This window comes from Hirundo rustica, chromosome 7, assembly GCF_015227805.2.
Source record: "Hirundo rustica isolate bHirRus1 chromosome 7, bHirRus1.pri.v3, whole genome shotgun sequence".
Lineage (NCBI taxonomy): Eukaryota > Metazoa > Chordata > Aves > Passeriformes > Hirundinidae > Hirundo > Hirundo rustica.
The window spans coordinates 34,952,617-34,974,173 of record NC_053456.1 but is presented as its reverse complement, the minus strand read 5'-3'; the positions used below and the strand labels follow the sequence as shown (position 1 = coordinate 34,974,173).

General features: G+C 58.1%; 3 protein-coding genes across 35 annotated transcripts in view; 2 read left to right on the top strand and 1 right to left on the bottom strand.

Moving 5' to 3' along the window:
- Positions 1-1,253, top strand: part of COL18A1 (collagen type XVIII alpha 1 chain) — a 39,019-nt gene extending 37,766 nt beyond the window's left edge. For all 3 annotated transcript variants that reach the window (XM_040069572.1, XM_040069571.2, XM_040069570.2), the window contains one exon: positions 80-1,253. In XM_040069572.1, coding sequence (XP_039925506.1) covers positions 80-293 — 214 coding nt within the window. In that variant the 3' untranslated portion in view covers positions 294-1,253. The remainder of the gene's footprint in view (positions 1-79) is intronic.
- Positions 1,249-6,857, bottom strand: SLC19A1 (solute carrier family 19 member 1). Of its 2 annotated transcripts, none has more exons than XM_040069575.1 (6): positions 6,751-6,857; positions 4,142-4,423; positions 2,707-3,454; positions 2,259-2,451; positions 2,038-2,179; positions 1,249-1,934 (listed from the first exon to the last, which is right to left on the bottom strand). In XM_040069575.1, the coding sequence occupies exons 2-6, from the start codon at positions 4,337-4,339 to the stop codon at positions 1,746-1,748; spliced, it is 1,470 nt and encodes a 489-aa protein (XP_039925509.1). In that variant the 5' UTR covers positions 4,340-4,423; positions 6,751-6,857; the 3' UTR covers positions 1,249-1,745. The 2 variants fall into 2 exon arrangements, with proteins under 2 accessions (XP_039925509.1, XP_058277314.1); XM_058421331.1 differs by lacking the exon at positions 6,751-6,857 and adding an exon at positions 4,588-4,608.
- Positions 6,858-8,448: 1,591 nt separating this feature from the next.
- The window catches only part of PCBP3 (poly(rC) binding protein 3), a 54,363-nt gene continuing 41,254 nt past the window's right edge, over positions 8,449-21,557 (top strand). For 24 of the 30 annotated variants that reach the window (XM_040069594.2, XM_040069597.2, XM_040069593.2 and 21 more), the window contains exons 1-5: positions 8,449-8,543; positions 11,589-11,679; positions 13,422-13,516; positions 17,758-17,832; positions 18,977-19,085. In XM_040069594.2, the coding sequence (XP_039925528.1) occupies positions 11,638-11,679; positions 13,422-13,516; positions 17,758-17,832; positions 18,977-19,085 (321 nt within the window). In that variant the 5' untranslated portion in view covers positions 8,449-8,543; positions 11,589-11,637. Of the gene's footprint in view, positions 8,544-11,588; positions 11,680-13,421; positions 13,517-17,757; positions 17,833-18,976; positions 19,091-21,557 lie in introns of those variants that run through there. The other 6 variants (XM_040069603.2, XM_040069601.1, XM_040069602.1 and 3 more) reach the window with 6 other exon arrangements.

The following is a 21,557-nucleotide window of genomic DNA, read 5'->3' as shown; positions in this document are numbered from 1 at the left end:
AGTGCAGGATTGAGCCGCGGGGAAATGGGGTTTGGAGCGTGGCAAGGCAGCAGCAGCCCCCCACCTTTCACTCTTCCAGGCCACAGAAGAATGTCTGGCACGGCTCAGACGCCAAGGGCCGGCGCCTGCCCGAGAGCTACTGCGAGACATGGCGGACAGAGGAGCGCGCAGTCACTGGCCAGGCTTCCTCCCTGGCCTCTGGAAAACTGCTGGAGCAGGCGGCCAGCAGCTGCCAGCATGCCTTCATTGTCCTCTGCATCGAGAACAGCTTCATGACTGCCGCCAAAAAGTGACACCTGCCCTGATGCCCCCTGGGTACCGCCATGTCCCCAGGGAGGGTTGGGCCAGCCTGCAGTCCGGCACCCCTGGGCCCCTCAGCTCCCTCCACATGCCCGCTCTCGCCCCGCAGGGTTTCCTTCTCCCGCAGACCTGAAGCCAAAGAGTATTGCCATGGCCCCTGCCCTGGGTTGGCAGGGGCTTAGGTCCACCCCCCGGGGCAGGGCAGCCATGGGCTGGTGGCCTCCTCCAACTCCTAATATTTAACCATTCAGCTTGTTCCCCTCCCTGCTCAAATGCTCTCTTTGGGGTGGCTGGGTGGAAGGATGCTCAGCAGGGAGATTTCTGTGCTGCCATGCAGGCTGTCCCCCCAAAAAAGCCTGTGGGGCCTCTCTCACCAGCTCCCCCGGCCCTGCGCTATCCTCACCAGGAGCTTGGGGTTGGACACAAATCCCTGCTGCTGAGGCCATGGGGTCTTCTCCAGCCAAGACCCCAGCATCCCAACCAAGGCACTGTCCCATTGTGATGTTGGGGCTCTCCCAGATGGTCTCCATCCTCCTCAGGTAAGGACCATCCCATCATCATCCTCATCTCCACCTCCCAGCCAGCAGAGCTCTGGTGGGGGTCCGATCTTCCCCATCCCATCCACGCACCCTGGGGACCCCCAGCTGTGCCCCCACAGCCCAGGTACAGCCCCAGCCAGCCCAGCACAGCACAGGTACTGGGGTGACAGGGTGGCTCCGAGGCACGGCAAGCTGTGCCCTTGGCATGTGTTTCTCTGTGTGTGCGTGTTGAGCACGTGTGGGTACCGAGGACAAGCACCGCTCTCCCTCCTCCCCATGCCACCCTTGGTGGGCTCGGACCGCAAAGGCGCAGCAAAGCTGGTCAGAATTGCTGTGGGCAAATCCAAGGTGCTAAAAAAAAAAAAAAAAAAACCAAAAAAACCCCCACAAACGAGGAAAAGAAGAAAGAGAAATTTGTAACTAGCTTTTTTTTGTTATTGTATGGAAATTATTACCATAAAGCTGTGCGAGTTACACGGTCTCTATTTCTTACAGTCTACTGTATTTTGTGTAATTAATGCAATTTAAAGCCTGTGGATCTTTATATTATTTTTTTTGTCATCGGATGTGTCCTATAAACTGTTTTGTAAAGGCACTGAATAAAGAAACATCCTCTTGTAGCCTGGCTCTGTGCCATGACGGGGATGCGGTGGGATGGGGTTTCTATCCACACCCTTGCGTGGCACACGGCGGCGGCACCATGGCAATCCTGCCCCGACTCTGTGTATGGGGACAGGGAAGGGGCACGGCCCTGTCCTCACGGAGCAGAAAACATGTCCCAAGGGCCACATCCTCGACAGAATAGCACCCAGGACCAGCAGTGGGATAGGACGCCAAGCACACGGTGACGATGACGATGCTCACTTGGGTAGCCAAGAGCTGGCCACAGTGCCATGGTGCCAGCGTTCAGGCTTGCACGTTGCCTGCCTCCGGGCTTTTCTCCTGTGCTGGACTCTCCACTGAGGGCTGGCACAGCTCCTTGGCCAGGGCCAGCTCCACTGGCTGCCTGCGGTGGCTGTGCTGGACACCCACTCTGATGGCTGCCAGCAGGTAGACCACAGCCAGCAGCGTGAAGTAGCCAAAATATACATAAAACTGCAGAAGAGGAGAGATGGGAGAACAGCACTTGAAGCCCTCCCTCCCTTCATCCTGCACCCTTCAGGGACCACATCCATCCTAGACATCCCCTCATCCCTACCTGGGGATGCACGGATAAGCCCAAGCCCCTCTTGTCAGCCACAATGACGGTGATGACGGTCTTCAGCACGGTGGCAAAGAATGTGTTGACCCCGAAGACCAGAGCGCAGAGCTCTTTGGAGAGGGAGGTAGCAATCTGGAAACTGGGAAAAACGGGAGCACTGGTGAACCCATCAACCTGGCTGCCAGGGTGGGGGCGGGGCCCTAAGAAGCACCACGCACATGGCAATGGGCACCAGGAACTGGTGTGAGCCACGGAAGAGGATGTAGGCAGCATAGCAGAGCCAGATGTTGGTGGTGGAGTTCATGAGCAGGAGCAATCCTGCCTGGAATGCTGTCACCACTCCAATCACCAGCTCTGACCACAGCGTCCAGCGGATCTTCACGTAGCCAGCAGCAAAGGAGGTGACCGCTCCTGAAGAGGAATGAAGGATACTGTGAGCACCTCAAGGATCCCCTGCCCTACCTAGGCTGGAACCCAGCCCAGTGACCATCACGTCATCCCCAATGTCAAACCACCAAACATTCCATAAGGACCACCGCTCCCAAGGGGTGCAGCAGGGCAGCGGTGACCCCCTGCCTCTCTGGTGTCCCCAGCCATTCCCACAGGAGGCAGCAGGATGTGAGTGTCCCCCTCACATCCCCAGTGTCTCCATCCCAGGCGAATTACCCAGCAGCGTGGAGGCAGCATCCACGCCTCCATTGTACACCCGGCGGTTGTCCGTGGTGGGAGAGATCTCATTCCAGAGGATGTGTGCGTAGTACAGCATCAGGTAGTACCCAGCCGAGTTGAAGACCCACCACAGGGACCAGAGGCGGAGCTGGGGCTGCTTGGCCAGCGCTCCCAGCTCCCACAGCATACGGCACAGCACCATGTCCCGCCAGCCCCGTGTCCCCCCACCAGCGTCCCCCCCGGCTATCCTGTCCAGCTCAGTGGGGACAGTGGCATCACCAGACCCCCCAGGCCGGTTGAAGAAGAGGCTGCGCCGCGGCCGCTCGAGGAAGAGGGTGAGGATGAGGCCGAAGCTGACGAAGCCCAAGGAGACATAGTTGAGGGTGAGGAAGCGGATGCCGCCCAAGGTGACGCAGAGCTGGCCCAACACAGAGCTAGTGAAGACCCCCAGGAGCACGGCGGAGCGGGAATAACTGGCCATCCGCTGGTAGCGGGACGGGGCCACCAGGGAGAAGATGTAGGAGGAGTAGGCGATGCGGGCGGCCATGGTGATGCTGTAGAAGAATTCCATCAGCTGCATGGCCAGGATGGAGGTGCCCAGCACCAGCAGCAGCCAGATGGAGATGTGGCTCAGGCTCTGCAGCACCAGCACGGGCTTGTAGCGCAGGTAGTCCGTCAGCAGGAAGATGGGCACTAGCACGGCCATGTAGGAGTAGGACAGCACCGGTGTGATCTCGTTGGTCACCTGCCATGAGGGCAAGGAGGGGCTGAGCGCCGGGCACACCCCTGGGGACACACCCCAACCTGTGGACTGTGTGGGCACCGGCTGCTGACCCTCATGGCAGCACCTCCTTGGGGAGGAATGTGACTAGCAGCACGCTCAGCTGGGGGTCTGGCTGAGCCTCGGCCCCTTCCCATGCTGGGAACGCAATGTTCCCACAGGCTCAGCGGCTGGCTGGGTTTGGGCCAGCATCCCTTGGTTGGGAGATGATGACATCGTGGCCCCACCTCGTCTAACCCCATCACTGCCAGTGGCTTGGCAGTGCACCTTGCAAATGTCTCCCCCATGGGGTGGGGCATAGCTTCTCCCAGCCCAGCACCCTCCCAGCATCCCACAGGTTACTAAGGTGGGCAGGGGTCACACACTGCCTCCAAATCAGATGCCAGCCTGGGGCAACGAGGTTTTATGCCTGGGCATAGTTGAGCCTGGGACTCAGGGGACAGGGTAACCTCGCAGCCACGTGAGACAGGGTGCCACACCATCTCCCCTGCCCAGAAAGCACCACCACGAGTCAGCACACACCAACATGCCCAGGACATGACACCCCTGTGCACCCCAGAAGCATGGAGGGATGCTCTGGGCAGCCCCGGGATAGTGATCATGGCCAGAAAGGGAGACACCAGGGTAGGGGACCAGGTGCCCACAGCTCACCTCTGCCTTTGTGAAGTTCTTGTCAGCCCCCAGCAGATAGGGGGTGATGAAGCTCTCCCCGGGCCGGATCTGCGTCATGAAGCCATAGAAGCAGAGGTAGAAGACTTGTAGCTTCCAGCGCTGGTCTGGTGCCATCTCCGACGCCGGCTTTTTGGGCATGGCTCTGCAGCAGTACAAGGGCATTGTCCCGGGAGCCATCAGCCACACAGGCTCTGCTGGACCACGCCGCCCCTCTCTGTCCACCGGCACTCAGACGCACGGAAAACCAGGGCGCTGCAGTTTCTGCGGAAAAAGCAGCATTTGGCACTGGCTCAAAATTCCTCCAGAATTGCAAGGCAAATAAATACCACTACCTTCTCCCCAGGAGATGTTCTGGGAAGAAGAAAAGCAGCCGTGCATCTTGCTGTGCAGAAGCAGGGGGGGGTCATTTCGGTCAGCATTCGTACATCACGTGCATCCGGAGCCTGGCTGCACGGAGCATCTGGATCCACAGTGGGACATCCTCAGCTCCCATTACCTCCTTTTCCTCCCCTTTAAGACTCAGTGGGGTTTTGCCACTTCCTGGAGCAACGCCTCCCTCTGATCTGCAGAGGCAGAGGGATGCAGACACCCTGCACCAGGGATGCTCTGGAGGGGAAGGCACAGGAATGTGCTGGCTGTGGAAATGAGTTAATGTGCACAGCAGGCACGGGGCTGCCCGTGTTACTCAGTAGCTGGATGGCTAACAGAACCTCAGCTGAGCCGCAGGCAAGTGGCTGCCCCTTGGCTCTTCCCAGTGAGACACAATGCCCAGCCTGGGGAGAACGCAAAACGCCACGAGATTCATGGTCCAGAGGGGGATTAAAAGCTCAGATCCTGAGGTATGGCTGCAGGAAAGCTGGCAGTGCCAGGAGACCTGATTAACAGTCACGGGATGAGGGCAGGGACAGGAGAAGGCCTGGACTGGGCATCCTCCCAGCGCTCCCCACTCCCACAAGAAGTCACCAAGGTGATTTCCATGCCATAAAATTCCACGTATGCCAATACACGCCACTGGAGCAAGGTCTAGAAACCCGATTACCCTGATAACCGCAGAACAACTAATCGCAGTCATTAAAAAGTAAGTTCACGGTCCCAGTCTGTGTTCCACGCACATTTTGGAGGATAATCCCCCCCTGCTGCTGGATAACAGGACACATGGGGACACAAGCCAGCACCGGTGGTGGCAGAGGAAAGCTGGTGGTGACCAAAACCTACAGGAAGCCGAGTGCCCATTTGACCCAGTGAGGACCCACCACTCCAGCAGCATTCCTGTGGGATTTCAGCCTGGCGCCTGAATTTCACCAAAACACTCGTGTGCCAGAGCTCATGGCTGGACAAACAGCTCCCACCTCCTAAAGAGATCGCTGGGGATCAAGGCAGTTGCTTGCTCACTCGCTGCCCAGCCAGCCTGTCCGGCACTGTCTGGAGCACTGGCCCCCTGCTGCGGCAGGAAGAGCAAGGGGCAAGGAGGAAGGGCTAACCCCCACCAAACACCGACCCCAGCACCATGCCAGGGCCACTGCCAGCTGCAAGTGTCTGGACTCTGCCCCATCGCCTTCTTGTCCCCAAGCTGGGCTGTGGATGTCACGTGCAGCAGCCGCTCGCTGCCATGTGCACCACGACCCCTGTGGGACGTTTGCCACCCTCTGCTCCCCATTTCCTGCCATGTCCATCCAGGAGGGACACACACATGCATCCCTGGCCCACAGGAAACCATCCACACTAAATCCAGGATGCAGCTCCATGAATCTGCTCCATCGCCAGGAGCACTGTCTCCTAAATCCCAGCATTTGTCTCCTCATACACAGAGGAACTCCAGACCAGAACCCATCTGGCTGCACTCAATTCCCTTTCTCCAGAACATCCATGGAGCTTCTCTGCTCGACGTGAGTGGGCACAAGTCCCAGGGAATGTGCCATCCTTCGTTCCTGGTGCAAGCCAGTGAGTGGAAGGAAGACGGAGAGGGAAAAGAGAGAGAGAGGGAGGGAGAGGGAGCAGAACCGGTCCGTTATCACCATGTGAACCTGTTTATCGCCGGGTTATCGGGGTGTGACCTCGATATGGATCACTGCCACGCCACACACCGCTGTCACCCCGGGGTCACGGGTGACACGGGTGGCCGAGCTCCGGCTCAGCTCTCCGCAGAGCCACGGCCACCGCGGTCCAGATGTCGGGGGAATACTCTCCCCCCAGCCGCGTGTCGGTGACTTACAAGCGACACTGCCAAGGCACCATGTGTTTTGCGGGGGAGCTGCCACGCCGAATGGGGAGCGCGAGTCCCTGGGGCACCTTCCCTAAAACAAGGGCTGGAAAGCTCCTGAAAATACACCCTCGCCCACCGTGCGGGCACCTTTTTGCCTCCCACCGCTTAGCACCAAGGGACGGGCGCTGCGGGGCGGTGCGGCGTGCACTTGGCACAGGAGGATGCTGGGGGGGACACGGCACCTGCTCACCCTGAAACGGAGGCGGCGGGAAACAACACAACACCCGGCACACATCCCCAGCGCCTGGAGGAAACAACACTGCCGGCATCCACCAGGGACCCCGCCGGGCACGCCACCAACCCCGGCGACACCAGCACCCCGTACCTGGTGGGCGGCGGGCATGGGCGCGGCGGGCATGGGCGCTGCGGGCCGGGGCAAGGCGGGGATCCGGAGCTCCCCGCCGCCACCGGAGCCCGACCCGCGGTGAGCCCGGCACAGCGCAGGCGGCGGAGGCGGAGGCGGAGGCGACAGCAGCAGCAGCGGCAGGAGGAGGATGTGCGGGATCTCGGGAAATGTAGTCGCGCCCCACGTGCGGGGCGGCGCGGGAACTACAAACCCCACAGTGCAGCGGGCGGGAGGAAGGGGAGGAGGAGGGGCGGGAGTAACCCGCCCCCCTCCCCCGCGGGAGAGAGCTGCGCCGGCACCTGTGTGTCCCGTACTGGGACAAATCCCCCTCCGAAAACATCGGCAGGGCGTGAAGGACCGCCTTTTCCAGTGCCCTCAGCCGGGGTCGGCTCCTCGCCCGTCTGCCATGGCCTCTGGGGTGCGGGCCTTGGGGAACTCTGCCTCCGCCTCGGCTCCCTCCGCTGATGGTGTACGATGTCCATGGCTGCTTGCGTTTATTTCTGCACCCCGTTCGTTTCCCGGGGGTGGATTTGTTCCAGTCCGCGTTGTGCAGCATCCCAGAGGGTCTCGAACAGTTGCCCCCGCTGTGCTCCCAGCAGAGCTCCCGAAACTTCTCATCCCCCCCCCGCCCAACCTGGCAGCAGCCCCCGAAAGTTGCTTATGGGGTGAGTCCGGCGGTCAGGACCAGGAGGGGGCTGAAGTACGGCCGTGCACTTCTCCCGGAGAGAAGAGCATTCTTAGAGGAGGTGGAGCCCCCCGAGAATCGGGCTCCGGAGCTGGGGCCCATCCCCATCTCCCGAGAGATGACGAAACTTCCCGAGCGCATCTTCTCTCCCCGCCTCTCCTCCCCCTTTCCCAGCTCTCACGCTGCCAGAAGCAAATGCAAGCTGACAGGGCTCGGCTATTCCGCTGAAATATTTATCTCTTCCCGCCTGGAAGTGCGGCAGCAGGATTGCAGACGTCCGGGGACTGTCACACACACCCGCCCCACCCAAGCCAGCCTGTAAGGTGCAGGCAGCCCTGGATATTCCCACCCAGAGGCCACCAGCCCTCCTGAGCCGCCCGGGTGGTCCTGGGGAGGGTGGCCAAAGCACAGCAGGCGTGTCCGCCAGCTCCCTGCTCACACCCTGTCCCTCCCGCGGGCAGGTGGGATCTGTCTGTCCAGCCCCGATGGCCTGGACGGTGGAAGGGTTAGGTGCCTCCCTTAATCGCAGCCGGGTCCGGGTGCAGGAGCTCTGCAGGGTGTGGGTCCGGGGCGATGCCGGGCACCCGAGCGGTGCCAGCACGCTGGGGCAGAGTCACCCGCGGCAGCGTCACCTGGGACTGCCCGCAGCCGGCACAGGGCAGCGGCAGGGGCTGGGCAGGGGCAGAGCTGCGTTAGGGGCATGAGCAGGGGCTGTAGGAGAGCGAGGCCAGTGAAGGGGCGGCAGCAGGAGTAGGGACGGAGCAGGGAGAAAAGCAGGAGTTAGGCAGGAGAGGAGCAGGTACAGGGGCCGGGGCTGTATTAGAGAGGGGCCAGTGGAGGGGCAGGAGCAGGAGCAGGGGCTAGAGGAGGAGTTAGGTCAGGGGAGGAGCGGGTTTAAAGACGGGAACAGAGGCAGGGACTGGGTCTGGGACGGGAAGGGACGGGGCAGGGGCAGGAAGTTGGGGGGCTGGGCAGAGCCGGGGGGGCGGTGGGCAGTGCCGGGCGCTCCCGCTCGGCTCCGGCTGCCGCCGCCCCTGAGTCAGCCCCGCCGCCGCCCGCCCTGCCCCAGCCGTCCGTCCGGACACAGGTAGGGCTTTTCCTTCTCTGGGGAGTGTGTTCGGGGCGCGGGGGTCCGGGACGGCGCTCCCGGTCCCGCAGGGGCGCCCCGGCCCTCGGAGCGGAGATGGAGGGTCCTCATGCGGGGACGCGGATGGGTGTGGTGGCGGCAGCGCCGGGGCGAGGCGGCTCCCGGTGCGGCATCACTCCGGGGAGCGGAGGGCGTGCACCCACCGACCCTGTCCCCGTGTCCCCTCTGTTCCCAGGAGTTTCGCCCGTGTGTTGCCACCTTCCTGGCTCGGCGACTCTGCCAGACTGCTGGGAGTTCTCTGTCCCTGGCTCCCAGCCTTGGGAAACTCCCGGGCTGTGCTGAAACAATCCAAAAGTGCTGTCCGCGCTTGGGGATAAGTGGGGGGTCTCCAAGGGAGGCGGCTTTCCGACCCCCCACCTCCCCCCCCGCTCCCCCCCCCTCGCACTCGCCACTTGGCCACTGCAGGGGGAGAAGTGGGCATGGGGATGGGTGACGGCGGGGATGCTGCATGGTTTTGGGTGGGAACATCCCAAGCGGTCCCACAGTGTGTTTCTGAGCTCTGGCTGCTGTGTTTTGGGTGCCAGGACCCGTGCGGTCTCACGAGTGTCAGGCTGGTGGTCATTTATGAGCCCATAGTCCCGGTGTGGTGGTCACCAAGCAGTGCAGCTGCCTCAGCATCAGTGCTGAGGGGTCCCAGGCCTCCAAACTTCCCCTGTAGCTGGGTGAATATCTCCTGGGAGCCCATTTCCCCAGGCAGGACTTTTCTGTCCTTCCTCCAAAATCAGGATCATCATAGAATCACAGAACGTTTTGGGTTGGAAAGGGACCTTAGAGACATCTAATTTTAACACAGGCAGGGCTGCCACCCACTTGGTCACTGAGCTGGCTCTTCAGCATGTGCCTCAAGGGAGCAGGGGGTGCCCTGCACTGGGGTCGCTCCCCACTGGAGCCGCCACCTCTCATCGCGTGGAGCTCAGGAGGGCTCAGTTTATTCAGCTCTGGCTCCTGGGGCAGCGTTTATTGCCCACCTCCTGAAAGCAGGTCCTCCTAGGGTCTGGGTGAGACCCATCCTGGGGAGGGGATGTGCAGCAGCAGAGCCAGTGCAGCATCCTCTGGCATGCGCTGCGCCACAGAGCATCCCCACCCCACGCAGGTGCTGCATGGCATCCCGGGAATCGCTGCAGGGATTCCCCCCAGTGCTGCAGGCAGCCAGGGCAGATGGGGCAGCGTGGGGTCGTGGTGCCCCTGGTGCTGGGGGTGTGGGAGAGTGCCTGCTGCTGAGCTACAGATTGGGTGTTCCAGGCTTTCCAGGCCTGGACGGTTCCTGCTGCTCATCCTTGGGAGAGTAGAGAGCGTTGGCGCATCCTGAGGGATGCAGTACAAGGGAGCGGGTGGTCCTGGTGGGGAATACAGGACACTGCTTCTGGGGTCTGGGGTGGGCTGGCAGGGGCAAAGGGATGCCCCAGGGTGGAGGGGACGCTCAGCAGCCCCTGCTGCAGGCTGTAAGGAAGCAAACTGGGGATGGAGAACCCTGTAGAAGGTAGAAGGCACTCAAAATCTCCGTGACCTAATCCATGCTTTCAAGGAGCATTTCTACTGCGGCCCGTGGGAGGGTGTGAGAGCAAAAATCCCTGTCTCAGCTCGCTTTAAATGCCCTGGGCAGGTCTCTACAGATACCAAAATGCTGCCAGACTGCTGGGGTGGGTCGAGCAATGCTTGGATCCATGGGGCTGTGGCGGGAGGCTCCAGCCCAGTTTAGTGAGTACCAGTATAACCCCCAGCACCTTTCCCTTCTACTCAGGAGAGGCTGGGCTTTTTGAGGTCCTGTACAGCAAGTCTGTGGTGCTGCAGCCACTCCTGGGTGGACCCTTCACTCCCGGCTCTGGACAAGGAGCATCATCCTCCATCCTCTTGCCCTTGTCCTAGCTCAGTGATGCTCAATGCCCACTGCCACAGCCATGGTTTGAAGCTCCCATCCTTCCATGCTGCGGGAATAGGTCCAATGTCATCAGACTGGCAGGAAAGCTGGGTGCTGGCACCTCTCTGCCAGCCTGCAGGGAGGAAAACCTCTTTTTAACACAGAAATTCCTGAGGGAAAACAGTCCCCAAGGGGCTGTTTTCTGTCAAGGAGGGATGGGATTCTCCAGCAGGCTCATTCCCTCTGTTTTGGGGAAAGCCCATCATGCCTTGGCACACCAAACAAGGAGGATCCCATCGAAGCTACAGGTGGTTGGTGGGTTCCTAAATGAAACAAGGACTCAGGAGTGAAGGAATCAAGAGCCTTCCCCCCAAAACAGCGAAATAAAGAGCTTTAAATTTTCCACCTTATTTTTCTGAGTTGTGTTTTCCCTTTGGTGGACTGCAGACATTGTTCTGTTTGCCGAGCAGGCTTTGTGATGGGAAACGTTGAAGAGAAATGCCGTTCCCCGTTTGGAGGACCTGCATTTCCAACCTCATTGGGTCTGGCAGCAGCCCATCACTGGGGTCTCATGGCATGTCCCCCTCCCTGCCCTTGCTAGGGGCAGCGTTGGCATCATGTCCACCAATCCGGTGGGTGCACATAGTGGGAAAATCCAGCACTGAGCAGAGGAGGAGAAGGGATATATGCATGGGAGGGCAGCCAGCCAGCTTCTGCCAGGAATGGGTTAATCCTGGAGCTCCAGCTCTGGTATCCTATTGCTGGCTTCTTTGGGTAAAAGCTTTTTTGGCTCTGTTTCAAGGGCATCAGGCTGGAGGATGACTCATGCATCCCTGCCACCAAGGAGCAAACCTTCTTGTCTCTACTTTCCTAGCACAAGGTGATGATTTCCTGAAAATCCAAGTGCCCCAGAAGCATCTGATTATGCCTTAGAGGAGTCTGGTCAGCTGGGTGGGGAACAGCTGCATCTAGGACTTGTTTGTCCTGAGGGAATTGTGGTGGTGACATCTCTGGCGTGGGTTCAAGCCCTTGTGTGGGTGTCCCCAGGATGAGGACCTGCTGTGGGGGCCACATTGTTTGGAGGATGCTTTTGCCCCATAACTGACTCTCATCCCTTTCTTCCGCAGGGAAGGAGCCAACCATCCAGCTGCTGCTCCACCCTTCCAGCGCTGCCAGATGTGCCTTCACATTGTGCTGCACCTGCTACCCGCTCCGGAGGTGAGGAGGCAGGAACGGCCCCACCGCAGGCCTGAGGCTCTCCAGGGGACCCTCGGGGTGGTGGTGCCCTGTTCCCCCCTGGCACAGGTCGTGCAAGCTGGTGGCCATTCCAGGCTGGATGCTGCTGTGGGCATGGGGTCCCAGCTCTAGGCATGGGGATGTCATCACTGTGGGTGCCACCGTGGACTGGTCCCCTTTTATTCGGGTGATGATCTGCGGTGAGGTCCCTGCTGCCCATCGTGCTCTGAAAAGGATAAAAATGAGGCCTTTTGGAGATGGCAGTTGGTGAGGGCAGCCAGGGAGCATCTCCTTGTGTGCTGGCAGAAAAATGGAGGGGTTGGAAAAAGTTTTGAGGTTTCAAGGGTGGAGTCATTTCATGCCAGGCAGCCTAATCCATCTCTGGAGTGACCCTCCTTGGGGTGGGAGCTGGGCCAGAGGCCTCCAAAGATGCTCACTTGCTCTGTGCCTCTAAGCTTTCCTTAAAATATGGAAACAATTCCCCATTTAAAGGCTTTTATTGGACTGATAACATGAAGGCAGGCCGTGATGACGTGAGCCCAGGGTATCTGGGACATGAAGCCCTTCCCTGGGACAGTGTGGCTCCACGGGGCAGGCAAGCCTGTCCGTGGTGGTTTCCTCTGTGACTCAGTTTCCCCACCTGGAAAACAGGTTTTTCTGGGGTTCCCTCAGGGAAATGTTGGGATTTTCCCCAAATCTCCCCCCCCTGGGGCATGGGGATGGGTTAGTGAGGGACTTGAAATTGCCTGTTTTGACTGCGTGGCTGCAGTGGCTGTGGTCCCCAGGGACGCACCAATGGCTCATCCTCTGTCCCAGGCCATTCCTTTGGATGTGCAGTGGCACCCAGAGAGGTGGCACTGGTGCCGTGCCACACTGCTTGGTGTCACACCTCATCAGGGCTTCCCTGGGCTCTGCTGGCCATCCATCATCCCCCACCCGAGGTACAGGGTGCAGTTCCAACCCAGATGTCACACACTTCAGCCTGTACCTTTTCCATCCTCTCCCTGGGCTACAACCTCCTCCTCCCGAGTGTTTCTGAGTGCTCTCCTGCCTGTCCTCATCAGCTCTCCTGCCTCAGAGTTTTCTGAGTAGGGCTGACAATATCAGGCGAGACATTTGTCCCTTGCAAGCACATAGGAGGAGTTTTCCAGCCCTTAGGCAAGGGAATAGGGGACGCAAGAAAGAAAGGAGGAGAGGCACAAAATTTGCTGACCTCCTCACTTTCCATGGCCTTTGGAGCAGAAGGAAAATGAGTTGGAGAGGGTTAGGTTCTTGTGGATGGCTCCAGGAGCAGGACTGGGCTGTGTGTCCTTGGGCTGACCTCTGGTTTGGGGTCTTTGGGGCAGAAACACCTTTCTGAAGGACACGGGGGGAGCGTGGCTGGGGGTGATGTCCATGGTGGGATCTGCTGTGGGGCTTTGACGTCAGCACGTTATCATTCCCAGTCCTTCTGGGGTTGTCTGTGTTTTGGAGAGAGCGTGTTTGGCTGTCCAGATCAAATCCTCTGGACCTGGACTAACCCAGTCCAGTGGACTTAATCATCCACCAGCTGTGAGGAAGGACCAGGGATTCCATTGTGGGCAATCCACCTCATCCCAGTGGCTGCTTCTCTGGCTTCCCACACCCACCAAGGACCTCTCAGTCTTGAAGAAGCCTCAGTCCTTCGTGGCTGGGGAGCGTTTTGGCAGTTTTAAGAGCTCACCAGATGTGTTTTTTCCCCACAGAGACGCCAACTGCCATGTCTCCCTGCACGAGGCACGAAAGTCTTAGCTGGCTGTGACCTAAATGTCTGCTTGTCCCCAGACGGGGTCTCCACCAGGTACCCAAACTCCCTGGCGCTGCCTCTGCCTCGAGGTGCTGTGATCCCTCTGGGTGTGCCGGGTGCAGCTGCGTTTGCCAGCGGAGGGAGGAAGAGGTTGAATGTTGAGCTTCTCCTCCTTGCCAGCCCATTTGTCCTCTGGGAGATTAGTCCCTTCCCAGGCTTATGGGGGGATTTGTGGCTGCTCCATCTGCTCGAGCCCAGCAGGTCATCAGGTGCCAGGGAGGAGCAGCCTGAGCCCAGCTACTGTTTGCACTCCCAGGCAACCCAGGGAAAGGGCTGCAGCTTTCTTTTGGGCGTTTCTGGGCGTATATTTGTTGGAAAGGAGCAAAAATCCCTGGAACCAGGCAGGTGAAAGTCATGCTTGTAATGGGGTTTAGACCCCTGACTGTTGATGGAGGTGGTGCAAACCACGTGGAGTAATGTCAGTGTTTTAAAGCTGCTTTTTAGGCTGGCGGAAAGCCTTGAGGACGCTCCAGGATATCCCCTTTCAGCCAGGATAGTTGCAGGGAGATGATTTTCCTGTAAATCCACTTGGCCTTTGGAAAAGCAAGCAGGCAGGTGGAGAGAAGAGCGTCTCCCTGTGGGATTTGGTGGGGGCACGGGGGTGTTTGCTGGCTCACAAGTACTTTTAGAGCCTGGTTTTCCTGAGGGGAAAATTGAGAGGCAATAGGGGCAATACAGGGCTCTCCCTTCTCTTCCTCCCTTGCTCCTGTCTCACCACCAGTGGAAGGTGGTGGGTAGGGAAAAGGCTGGAGGTAGGGTGAGTTAGGGAAGAGCTTGTGACAAGTGGGCTTAGGGAGGCTGGATTAATGGGGGCTGACAGAATTAGGTTTGTGGAAGCGTGGGGGAGCTGCTGGGTGACACTGGGGGCTGGAGCATTGCTGAGTGCCACCTTACTCTGGGGATGTGGAGACCAGGGGACACAAGGAGCCTTTGCCCATGCCCAGATCCCAGCCTAGAGCGGGTCTGGTGTGCTGCTGGACCCAAGAACATGCTCCCTGCCATGCTGCTGCCTTTCCCTGGGGTATGGGATGACCTGAGACCCTGCCAGACCACTGCCCCCCCCTCCCCCCCCCGGCCCCCCAGCTCCCAAGAAGCATCAGTTTCTCTTCTAAGGTGGCAGAAAATCACAAACAGGAGATTTGGGCAGCATGGACGAGCTGCTGAGATGTCAACCCCGTGCTCATGCAGGTCATCCATCCCTGCGGAGTCGGGAGGTGACCGGCTCCAGCCCCTCCACCGCTGTTCTCCTCCCCCCGCCGCTTGGTCAGGAGCGCCGGCAGAGGCTGCCAGGTGTCAGCTCGGAAATCTTTCAACTTTCCCTCTTCTCCACAAATGGACAGTGTCTCCACTCATTAGGTACCCGCCCAGGGGGCAGATGTCGGCTCTGCTCATGGCTTTTCTCAGCTCATCCATGCCCAGGCTCCTGACGTCTCTGCAGCGCTTGGGTCTCGTCGTGTCCCCGGCTCTGCCCGTGGGGGCTGCCCCTCTGCCAGCCCAGCAGCACCTCCCCTCCGACCCCCACCCCTGGCTCGCTGACTCCCCCTCCTCATGAGCAGGGTTTGCAAGGATTTTTGGTTAAAAGGCTGGGAAATCACAGGCACCGGTGACACGGTGTGCGTGTCTGTGTGTGTCTGTGTGTGCGCGAAGCTGGAATTGGTTTTCCTCGCCCAGGCAGTGCCTGGGAGGAGAAGGCAGCTCTGAAAGCTGCCCTGTGAGGCTGATGCATCCTGACAGCTTGTTCACTGGGACATTAAAATCATTGCCTCTGTCTGTGTGGAGCGCCCGGGCGGGCGGATGACGGGAACACAGGTCGGGGGAGGATCCCTCTCTCCCTGCACGGGGAGTGTCAGCGCCCAGAACCCCGGAGCAAAGCGGATCCCGGCAACGTGAAGTGTGGCTGCATCCCCAGTGGAGGGAATTCCCTCCAGCACAAAGGGGGCTGGCAGCCAGGGGGGCAATGCATATGGAGCCATCTCACTGACATTCCTGTCTGTGGGGTGTACTATAGATCAGGGTTTGGTTGTATGGTGGGAGAAGATCCCTATCCTATCTCCATTCCATCTCGACTCGTCTCATTCCATCCCATCCTATCCTGCCCCATCCCATCCATCTCATTCCATCATATCCTGTCTCATCCCCATCGCATCCCATCCCCATCCCTCCCCTCCCTCACCACTGCACAGCATGTCTTCCAAAAGACCTTGAATTTTCCCTGGAGGGTCACAGCAGAGCCAGAGGACGTCTCCAAGCTCACCATGCTCTCTGCAGAGCTTGGACATCAGACAGGTGCCTCTTGGTCCCAAAGATCCCAAGGAAGGTTCCTGATGGTCAAAACAGCCAGGGACTCACCTGTGAGGGGAAGCTGAAGTCCTGAGTTTGCAGGAAAGGCAGGGTGGGTGTTGCAGCAGGCTTTGGTATTTTTGGGAAAGGGGAGTGGTATGGAGTAGGGGATGTGATATTTGGGATGGTAGGATAGGGCATCCTGCGCTGCCTGAGCAAAAGCAGGGAGTTTTCACAGCCCTGTGGGGCCAGGCACAGGAACTGCTCCCATGTGGAAGTAACACCAGCTCATCTCAGAGGCTGGGCATGAGCAGGGAGCCACCTTCGACTCCTTCGCCTTGGCATCCTGCTAATGCCTTTTCTTTGGACCAGGTTTGTCCAAGTCTTTGTGTTTCCTCCATTCCCATCGCAGACTAAAGTTTGAGCCCCCTGGAATGAGGTGGCCAAGGGCTCTGGTGCGGGTGGGGCTGTCAAGATGTGGGTGCTGCCCAGCCCCTGGGTCCCTGTGGCCTCACTGGGATGAGTTAAGGACAGTGACACGCTGTGGTCTCCAGGGGCTGATTTTTGGGATTGGGCACATAGGTGCATTGGAATTCATTGCATCCTCAGGTGCTTTTATGTAGGAACAATAGGTGGGATTTTGCTGGGGTCTGGTCACTGCTGTTCGGAAATGACTCCTTCAGCATCCTGAGTGATCCTTGTGAACATTCCTGACCAAATATCCTGATGGGACATAGGCCATGAGAGCTATTAGGCCAGCTGGCCACGCAGGAATGTAGCCGTGCTCCTCACTGCCACGGATCAGGAGCTGGAAAGCTGTTGGTGGGAGAAGTTTACTGGTGCCTCTCTCGGCACCAGTGCATGCTTCACTGGAGAGAGCAACCAGGAAAAAAATTTAATTGGCCCCTTTGCTTGTACTGTCAGGGCAGCCACGAGGTGCAGGGGCTTTGGCTGTGCTGGAGAGAGGATTTGGGAGGTGATGGCGAGGGTGAAAGTCCCCCAGTAGCCCAAATGTTGCTTGTCCGTCTCATGATGCCTTTTAAGACAATTCCTGAGTGCCTTGGACTCATCAGCGATGGAACCACTGTGAAGGAACCACTGTGGCGTGATGTGGCAGGTGCTGGATGGCTGTGCCCAGCAGAATCTTCTGGAAACAGCCCCACTGGAGCTTAAACAGCCAAGATGGCTTTGCAGCGCTGAGGTTTCTGCCTGGAGGCTGCTTTTGAGTTGCTTGAGGTTCACTCTTACCTGTGCTGGAGCTGAGGTTGTCCCAGCACGGCACCAGTCCTGTGGGACACACAGGCATGGGTGTACCTGGAAGTGACCTGCACCCTGATGGCAGAGAACCCCTCCTGGGTGTGCACTGGTGCCTGATACAGGAGCACGGGGTCAGGGCTGGGATCTCACCTGCAGCTTCACGGTGGAAGGAGTGGGACATAACGAGGAGCAGAGCTGCTGAGAGATGAACACACTTTTGATTAAGAAAACCGCTAACAAATTCCTTGATGCTGCGTTCCCTGGATGCTAAGCCTTGTGATAAACTCAAACCTAGGGCCTGGAAGATGAGTGCAGGTCTATTCCGTCGTGAATCTGTGCAGTGTGGGTGGATGATTTGTGCTCACACTGGCTCTGGGAAGGATTGGAGTTTCCTTGCAACCCCTTGTTCTTCCAGCGTACCTAAATCCTTGCCTGAGCTCCCCTTTCATTGGTATGTTGATGAGACTGGTGCCGTGGTGAGGATTTTCTCTTCTTACAATCAGTCCTGGAATCAGTGACCAACAATTGGTACTGATTGGAATAAAGCAAATACCGAGGACTCCTCTGACTTGCCCCTGGGCTTCCCCGTTCCCTGTGTTGCCCTCAGCCGTGGCAGCAGGGCTGGGAGGATGCTCTGTGGATTCCAAGTTGGGGGACTGCCTGGGCTCCTTAGGGTGCTGAGATGTGCTGTCTTCCAGATCCTTCCCTGCCTCCAGCCCTGCTGACCACCAGCTCCACGGGATCCCCAACCTGTCCCTGCGGGTCCTCCAATGGTGAGTCACAGTTTGGGGTTTCCATTCTTACCAGTTTTTTAGCTTTGGCCGGAGCCCATGGGACTGGAGTGCTGTGATTGCAGCAGTTACTGGGATTTAGAATTTATCTGACTTGTGCAGGCTCAGTGGAGGGCAGGGGAGTCCCTCAGAGTCCATCCTGGAACCTGTGCTGCTTGCAGGTGACACCAGCTGAGGATGTAGCCACTACCTTGGAGGACATGGAGAGGACTACTGAGAGCAAAGGCATAAATTCTGAGGACAGCTGGTTGCTGAGAGAGGCTCTGTATGCTCCATCCTTGGAGGTTTTCACCTCCAGAAGAATGAAGCCCTGAGCAACCCGCTCTGACCTTAGTGCCGATGCTGCTGTGAGCATCAGCAGGACTGAAGGCTGACCTCAGGAGGGTCCTGTGAGCTTCCCTGCCACCGACAGGCTCCTTCCCATGGCGGGGCAGTGCCCCGGTCGCTGGGGATGGGCACGGAGCTTGCTGAGTCACCGGGACGCGGCAGGTTTTCCTCTGTTAAAACACGAGGTGCGCCAGCACACTAAAAGCAGCACCAAGTCCAAGCAAGGGGTCTGCAGCTCACCCACCCTGCTGCCCAGGGAATATTTTGGGCAGTGGAGAGATTTTCCTGCCCTCTGGCGCTTGGTTTATTAGCGGCTGATGCTGCTCCATTGATTGTATTGACGGATAGTGCATGCTCCAGTTAACTTATTGGGAGCAGCAGCAAAAATCCAGCTGGCACCTGGCACCCGTGGTGCTGAAACGTGCTGGATTCTTTCCACCACCGTTAGAGTTCTGCAGGAAGCAGGCTCCTGGCTCCACAGCTGGGCACGAGCACAGAGGAGCACTGCTGGGCTGTGGTTACCGAGGAGTCTCTCTTGCATCCCAGGGATCCCCTCCTCCGCAGGATGATCTTCCGTGGTCGGTAGATGCTGAGGGTCTGCCCAAACCTGTTTGCAATGTAGAGAAAAATAGAAGTTCTGCTTGCCTACCCCAGATACAACCTGGAGGTGATGCTCTTGATCATTCTCCCCTGACCCCCAGCCCAGTCTGTTAAATTATTTCTCTCTGAAGTTCACATTAAGCAGCTTTGGTCTTTCCTCCGTGCCATGCCTTAACCTCTGCCATGTCCTGGTCTGCAGGCTCGTGCCGTGGACTGCTGTGCTCCCCCCCCCCTCGCTCAGCATGCCCTTTTCTGGTGCAGCCAGACCCTCCCAGGAATCACTCTGGAGCTCAAGGCCATCCCATAGGGTAAGGTAAGGTCCTTCCCAAGTCATACAGTCCCGGAATGGTTCGGATTGGAAGGGGCCTTAAAGCTCATTTTGTTCCTCAGTCCGCAGTCCCCGTTCAGCCTGGCCTAGGACACTTCCAGGGATGGGGCAGCCACACCTTCTCTGGGCAAATCCTGGGAGGAGGGCTCTTTGCAGGTCCCTTAGGCTGTAAAACACCTGCAGGGAGGGTGATGGGGCCTCTCTCCTGCATCCCTGCAGGTCTCCCGTGCCACTGTCTCCGCCCTCACCGCCTGCTTTCCGCCACACTGGCCATTCCATTAAAACCAGCGAAAGATCTAAGCTGGGAAGTGCGGAGATTTTCATCAGCCGCTCTGCTTTTGTGACTAAAATAGATCCGGAGTGGCCCCAGGTCATCGTGTTGTCCCAGACATTGACTGGCACGAATGGATGGCGGGACAGCATTTTCCATTAGCAGAGAGGAGGATGCGTGTCTCTGAGGCAGAAGACAGCTCCATAAAGCAGAAATGTTGTCGTGAAAGACAAACCCATTTCTCTTTTCTCCCATTCCTTTTACGAGTGTCGTTTATCCCTGTTTCCTGCACGAAAAATGTTGGGAGGGACCAGCCAGAGCAAACAGCCTGCGCCTGCAGCACAAGGGTGTGTTTTGGACAGGGGGATGGAGGCTTCCCAGAGGAGCTGCAGGTGACCCACTAAGGTGCAGCAAGCATAGAACTTGCCAGAAAAGCTGAGGAGGTTTATCCATGCCCTCTGGTGATGTGGTGGGTATTGGTTATGTCTGGTCTGAGGTTTCTGACATCACCTGTGCAGCAAGTGTGTTTTATTCTCTGGCTTTAGTGAATACACTTTCCTGCAGTATAAGGCTAAATCTGGGTGAGCATCGCAACATCTCATAGCTCCCGTCTCCCTCTGGGAAGGTCTCTGACATAATTTTTCTGCCTTCTCGTGCTCCCTGTCCACCATCCCATCCCTTCTCCCGGGTCTGTGTCCCAGCCCCTCTCCCACATCCACAGGCAGGAGAGGAGCCTGGCGCCTGTCTCTACCCAAGCCCTCCCCAGGGCTGTGGGATTCTGTCCTCAGGACTCGAGGCTGATCCTGTGTGTGTGGTACCATGACATTTTTATAGAAAAACTACAGCTGAGAGAGGCACCTGGAAGAGCACAAGGTGGGATTCTGGGCATTGTCTTGTGCAGGGCCAGGAGTTGGATTCAATGATCCTTGTATATTTCTTCCAACTCTGGATATTCTGGGACTTCACACTGGAAAAATTGCTGCTCCATTTCCCGTCCGGGTGGTGGGATGAGTGGTCACTGCTGATGCTGGAAGATGGAGATTCTACGGGGTTAGCAATGTGCTCAGGTGGGAATGCTGATTCTGGAGATGCTGTGGGGTGGGAATTGTCCATTCCAGCAAGGCAAACAACTGTGACATGAGGCTGCAGGGATGTGTCTGCCAGCGCCAAACCGTTTCCCGGTTTGACCCTTCTGCTCAATCTGAACTTGAAGGTGAATGAGCTGAGCTCACCCATCGATCCAAAATGGACTGATGAGCACCATGCCCTGCGGAGAGCTCGGCCCCCAACGCCAGCTCCTTCTCTCCCCGTTTTGTTCCTGCCTCCCCTTCACGCCTTTCCAAAGCCATCAGTCAGAGCGCAGCACCCCGGGCCACTGACCTTGCTGGGGGCCAGGGGGACAACATATAGGTTCCTGTAGAGAGCTGTCCCACTGTCTGATGGGCTTCTCCCAGCTGCCACTGCCACCTCTGCACTGCTGGTAAGCCTGGCATCCGCCTGCCATCAGCTCGGGGGTGTGGGGAGGCACGGGACCAGGCAAAGGGGTTGGTGCCCATCGTGCTAGGAGCCGCATTTTTCGTAGGCAGTGACATTATCTGCCAAGCCATGCACGGATTCTCCTGATTGAAGGGCTCTGATGGCTTTACGTGGGCAAAATGCAACTTGAAGGGCTCTTAATCTTCAGGAAAATGACATATGAACTGGCAAAGTGTATTTTTCTACCTGTTGCGAAGCAAAACCTGATTTGAGCTCGGAAATTTAGAACTTGTTGTGGCTAATGCATAAAAAGTTTGGGTTTGGGGTGGGAAAGAAGATGATGCCCCTTCGCTATGCATCTTCTGTACTTTAGCAACAGATTTTTTCCTGCAGCTGAAAATAACAAACCATTTTAATCTAAGTATTGCTTGTTCAGATCTTTTAATCCAGCTTGCTTTCTATTAGCACAGCAGCCTGAAATGATTTATCCGCCTGCCTCTCTATTATATAATTATTGGGAAGATTACTGGGGAGCAAGCTTTAGCTTTGCTGGGGAAGGAGGAGGGGGCTGAAAGGTGGGGCGGGGGTTTGCGGAGTCACAGAGTCGTGGAATGCTTTGGGTTGGAAGGAATGTTGAAGCTCATCTCGCTCTGATCCCCTGCCCTGGGCAGGGAGACCTTCCACGGTCCTCAGGTTTCTTCTCTG

Coding starts and splice junctions, on each gene's coding strand:
- SLC19A1 (XM_040069575.1), bottom strand. CDS start 4,339: ATGGCTCCCGGGACAATGCCCTTGTACTGCTGCAGAGCCATGCCCAAA. Junction 3,455..4,141: donor AGAACTTCACAAAGGCAGAG/GTGAGCTGTGGG, acceptor CCCTCATGGCAG/GTGACCAACGAGATCACACC. Junction 1,935..2,037: donor GCTTATCCGTGCATCCCCAG/GTAGGGATGAGG, acceptor CCTCTTCTGCAG/TTTTATGTATATTTTGGCTA.